The sequence below is a fragment of the Cajanus cajan genome, chromosome 4 (genome assembly GCF_000230855.2).
Source record: "Cajanus cajan strain Asha chromosome 4, NIPB_CcT2T_4, whole genome shotgun sequence".
NCBI lineage: Eukaryota > Viridiplantae > Streptophyta > Magnoliopsida > Fabales > Fabaceae > Cajanus > Cajanus cajan.
Window position 1 is genome coordinate 79,157,614 of NC_138520.1, and position 5,799 is coordinate 79,163,412.

General features: G+C 32.9%; 1 protein-coding gene across 1 annotated transcript; it reads right to left on the minus strand.

Annotated features, from left to right (window-relative positions):
• Positions 1–372: 372 nt before the first annotated feature.
• On the minus strand, positions 373–2,164 carry LOC109802811 (galactolipase DONGLE, chloroplastic). The gene is made up of 2 exons (XM_083073219.1): positions 1,227–2,164; positions 373–1,085 (listed from the first exon to the last, which is right to left on the minus strand). The coding sequence occupies exons 1-2, from the start codon at positions 2,006–2,008 to the stop codon at positions 566–568; spliced, it is 1,302 nt and encodes a 433-aa protein (XP_082929345.1). The 5' UTR covers positions 2,009–2,164; the 3' UTR covers positions 373–565.
• Between the last annotated feature and the right edge of the window lie 3,635 nt (positions 2,165–5,799).

A 5,799-nucleotide genomic window follows, 5' to 3' on the forward strand; every position in this document is an offset into this window, starting at 1 on the left:
CTAATACATGTCTCAGAACTTAAAAGAACTGTAAAATTACTGCTTTGAACGGGTCACTCAGACAATTCCTATATTCTCTAGCGAAGGATGATCTTGTGGTGAATTGAAGTATTTGGCGTCTAATATCGTCCCTTTAACAGAGAGAAAGAGGATAATTGGGGAAGGAGATCACGGTTAATTTCCTTCTCTCTTAATTTCTTGTTTAACCTCCTAGTTGACGAGAAAATTTAAGCTTAAAAACTTTATCCTTCAGTTCACACATGCTGTTCTCCTCGCTCCATGTGATATGAAAAAATGAGTTAACTGCATAGAACTGAGGTTAATTAATTAAAATTCAGTGTAATTAAAACATATATATTAAAGCTGCATACATTAATATTATACGTTGCAAGTTATAAACATTGATTTGCAAGCTCAATCAATTTACAAGGATTTACATATATACGTACATACATAGACCTCAGTAGTACGTCTTCATCATATTTTACAATTTCTAGCTATAGCTGATTTTAATTCCCTTCTAGTTCTACAATTATCCATATATATATATATATCAAACTAGTTTCTACAACAACAAAAGAACTAGGCCAAAAAGAAGTTCATCGCTCCAAGAACATAATATGTCCCTGGAAAGTGAATTCAGCAAATCATGGTAGTTGCATTCAGTTAATACTCCTGGTAAAATTTTCATGCTTTGATAGTTCAAGAGCAATTGTCTCCCCTTCTCCAACAAAGAGTTCACTCCTACTTCCCTTTTCAGCACTTGATCATCTTTCTTGGGACGCCTAAGAAGGCCAATATAGCTATCCAAGTCATGAACGCATGAAGGGTTTTGCACGTTGAAGAAATTAAGCATTAGTTCAACTCCCACATGAGCATAACACGAGCAACTCCGCGGAAACTCGTACTTTCCTCCCAACAAAACCCTAAAATTCTCGTTGAACACAACACCCGGTAGCTTCGTGATGGGGTCGTTAACGTTGGCTATTCTCAGCACTTTCACTCCCAACTCATCACACCGGTGTTTGAATTCGGAGTTACCAACTCTTGGTCCTCCAAAGGAAAACACTGTAACTGGAACCTCACTGTTAGCATCAACACTTTTTAGGTTACTTATTTTGTTCAAACCAAGCTCGGCTAGGTCATAAGCAAGTAAAATGGCCAAAGCACTTCCCAAGCTGTGACCAGCCAAGGATATGCTAAGATTGTGGTTCTCGCCTTCGTACCTTTTCATCAACCTTGAGACCTCAGATAAAAGCTGTTCCCTGCAACTCTCGAGTCCAAACTTGGAAGAGCTCTCATCTGAAGTGTAAAGAGAGAGAAAGCCTGACTCCACCTTCACTTGAGGGCGTGGGTTGTAGGGATCAAGCATGGCTGGTGTCAAGGAACTCATAAAGTTGGAAATCCATTCCTGATTGGTAACCGTTCCGCGGAACGTTATGAGTATGTCTCTCCTTCCGAGTCTCTTCACGGCTTCATCTGAAGACACAGCCACGTACCCTATCCACCGACCAGAAGAGGAGGAGTTTGTCTTTGTTGTTGTCATGGTGGGCAGGTTGATGTCTGGAGTGGCATAGATATACTTGGTGACTTCATAGCCACACCTCGCCATTCCCACCTCTTGAAACATTCTCTTCTTCCCATACTTGCAGTTCAAGTATCTTTTGGAGTTAGGGTCCAGATCGAAGGCTTTGTATGAAGCCGTTACGAACTCGCCATAGCGAATGATCTCTTGGCGGAGAAGAGGGTGCAAGGGGTCCAAAAGATTTTCCCAGTTGTAGCACCCGTGGACCTCTCTCCAAAGCTTTGAAAGAGAGTGAGTGTGTGTTGCTCTTGTTTTCGAAACAGGAATTTTGGAAGGTAGAATTGGGTGGCTTAGGGGAGACAAGTCGGTTTTTGTGATGGGGAGTGAAACCTGGCCAAAGGGGTGGGACTTTGTTTGGTGAAAGGTTCGTGAGACTGTGATGTGGTGATGATTAGTGTTGGTTGTGTGTGTGACAGAAGCCATAGAGAAGGAAATGAGAGGAAAAAATAGGGAGAAAGAGAGAGGTTTGTTAATAATGGTGGATGAAATTAAGAGACATACAGTGTAGTTTTATATGAAGTGGAGAAGGGAATGGTGCGTGAAAGGAGACCAAAAAGGCATGTTAGGTGAGGATTTGACTGAGAACTTCAAAATATAGAGATGCTATTGTTTATGAGGTCGGTTCGACATTATGTCACGAGTTATTGGGTTTTTTTTACTTGTTTTTTTTCTTTTCCTTTCTGTTGCGGCTGGGTGAGTGGAGTGAGAAATAAGAGAGAGAATGATTTAATTAATGCTAACACGATCATGTGGACCCTATATTTTTTTCTCCCCTTGATTGAGGTTGACTTCAAATCTATATTGCCAAAAGAAACAGTTTCATTCCTCTGCCACGAGTGAACAAATAATGCATAGAAAATTCTTTGTGAGTGAACAAATGTATAGAAAATTATTTGCGTAGTAATTCAATGAAACCGATAACCGTATTGCTGCTGTGACCTTATTCTTATTTCATACTGTCCTCTGACTTTCTTCTAAACGATCAAACTGATTTTTCTCTAGAAAAATCCTTCAACTTAATTACACCTAAAAAATGGGGTGTATGGGTATAATTTAGAATTGAAAGGAAGATAGAAAAATAATATATATGTATAAATGATATCATAGAAAATATAAATAAAAAATTAAACTATTAGAAGAAAATGAGATGGAAAAAAAAAATAAATGCATGATAATGATCGATAACCTTTTTCCTAAGGGTCAAGATCCTGTTATTTGGTTTTACATGCAAGTTTAAGGACCGACTTTTTAGAGAAATCGTATGTGATGCAAAATGTCTGGTACGATTAAGTTGTGTTTGGTCTCTTTCCTGTCACGTATAAGCTCATCAAATATTTTTTGGATTCCATAAAATTTCATTTCACACGTATATCAACATATATTTAGCTTTAGGCTTCATTAATTAAGCTGCATAGTTATATACTAATCTATTCTGTTAATTCTTCAATGAATATGAACTAAAAGATTAAGACACTTTCAAGATACTGAATAGGAGTGTGGGAGCAGGAATCGAGATTTGGAGGAGAAAAAGCAAATTTGGATGTAAAATTAATCAAATTTAGGAAGATTAACTAAAATAAGAAAGGAATTTATTTTAAGATAATGAGTTGGGATTTACAGGGATAAAATCAATATAAAAACATGAAGTTACTATATAGAAAATAATGACTCTATTTAATTTATGTAGGGATAAATTTATTAATTAAAATGAATTAATTAGAGCCTTAGTATAAAAAAAATTAAGTACAGCCAATTCCGCTTTGGGTAATTAAGTTATATTTTTTTTATTAAGAATTATAGACCACAATAAAATTTTGAATTTTTTTTTTATACTAAATCCTAAGTGCTTGAAAGAATAAAAATATGTTCATAGTATTTATATTCGCCAAATAGTACACTTTATTTATTAAGGAGAAAAAGAAAAGTAATATATATATATATATATATATATATTAGAAAATGTGTATAACCATTAAAAGTATATATATATATATATATATATATATATATATATATATATATATATATTCCCTTTATATGTTCCTTAGATAAGGAAAAAGTTTTAAGAGAGTAGGGAAATGCTGCACAGGTCAATTAATTTTTTTATAAAGATTATATGCATTTTTTATTAGACGCAGATCCTGAAGTAGAACTATTGTAATTAATGATAACTTTTTCCTCTTTCTAAATATTAAACTAGATTGGTATTAATTACTTTGCTACTATCAAAGCGTTTCTTGCAGTTAGTTTGCTTAAGTTACCCGGGGAATATTTAGGTTAAATTTGATGAGAGCGAGGGATTAGAGAAGATTTTGTTTTTTGTTTCCTTTGTGTATAATAGAGACTATATATTCTTAACTTGTAAACAGTTGTGGTGGATTTAGTGTATGGAATGATAAATTGTCCTCAACCATTTTGTTGAGGACTTGCTAAGTTAGGGTTAGATTAAGTTTATTTAATTATCTGGAGGAGGGATTAATTTATTTTAAGAGTCTATTTTATATTCAATTTTCTTAATAATATTTTATAAAATATGAAATTTATAAATTTATTTGTTGAATATTTTTAAAAATATTATAAATAAGTAGGTTAGATCAAAATGTTTTTTTTATAGAAAAGTCAGATTTGAGTTATTTAAAAAAATATGTCTAATTGGGTGACGTTATTAAATGAATTAAATAATAATAATATATTAAACTTTTATAATAGTTTTTTTGTAGATTAGTATTTCATACATAGATATACTTGTTGACTTCAGAAAAAACATACAAGTTTAAACCATTTAACTTATTTTGGAATTTTTTTAAAACTAATTTAAATAACTGCGTACTATAAATAAGCCTTTAAATAAAGTCACAAAAGGCTTTAAAAAAAGAGACATGCACAGGGTAAAGCAGTCAAATTCACTGGTAATTGATTGACATATATAAGTAAATTATGACATGAAATAGACTTTATTACTGCTATGTAACAAATGAGTTAATTGTTTCCGCTAATCCAACAGTAAATGTTGAACAGTGCAAAAAAGCAGTGTATAAAACACATGCGCAGCCCATATTATTGACATGTTAAACATTACTTGTAGATGGGGATGGGGTAAGAAATATATATTTAAAAAATCATCACAGCTCGTAAAGTTGTTTTTCAAATTTCAGTTTTCATTTTAACCGTACCAACTTTTCGCCTAGTTTCTTTTCCAAACAAAAGTTCAGTTGTATCCTACTCTTGTCTCTAGGAAAGGTTTGGGGAGAGTATTTACATGTATTTTCATTTCTTGTTTCACTTTTTAATGACAAATCTATTAATTACTTTATTTTTAACTTATTTCATATATTTTCTATACAAATATTAGAAAACACATGAGATAAATTGAAAATAAAGAGATAGTTTTATAATTAATAAAAAAGTGAAAATAGAAAATAAAAATACAAGTAAACGATTTTTTTAATTAAAAACTATAATAGTTTTAGATGCATAAAAATGTTAATATATTTTATGTTGGATATGGGGCATTGTTTCAAATTGTGGATAGTACATGGCAGAGGATGAATAAATAATTGAGAATTTGGAGAAAAATGGCCACGCCGACAATTTATTTGGATACCCCTGAATTATTGGATATTTATTTTAAGGTAACCACAGGTGTTGTTTGACACACGCTTGATGTTGTGAATACTGAATACGACATTATTGGGTTTGGACTTTAGACCAATGGGAATAGGGAAAACACAAACTCCACACGTACAAATACTATGGACTTTCAACACGGATATTGTACCATAACACGGTGCTATATTATTACGCTATAATGACTTTAGTTTGCAGTCACCTTAACTTACGTGCTTCTATCTTTTCGTTTCTCTTTGTGTCTCACACACACTAAAATGCTTCACACTTTGGCTTCTCATAATAATAAATTTCATTGCCAGAGTCTTACTGAAAAGGCTAGCTCAGTGTTGCAGTGCATGTGTGTAGTGTCTGTACCTTTAAGTTTGCGGCACTATAGTCTAGAGTGGCATGCAGCATTCTTTTTGAAAGCAGTTGTCTACATTTGACTCGCATACGTACCCTCTCAAAGTAACAAATACAAATTTCTAGCCTGAAAATGTATAAGAAATTAAAGGGTTTCAAAAAAATTATATAACTATTGATTTCATCAAATATTTACCACATTACAGTGTTGTATATTTGTATAAACACTAGCTCGATCAGTT

Coding starts and splice junctions, on each gene's coding strand:
- LOC109802811 (XM_083073219.1), bottom strand. CDS start 2,008: ATGGCTTCTGTCACACACACAACCAACACTAATCATCACCACATCACA. Junction 1,086..1,226: donor GTCTCAAGGTTGATGAAAAG/GTACGAAGGCGA, acceptor TGATGCTAACAG/TGAGGTTCCAGTTACAGTGT.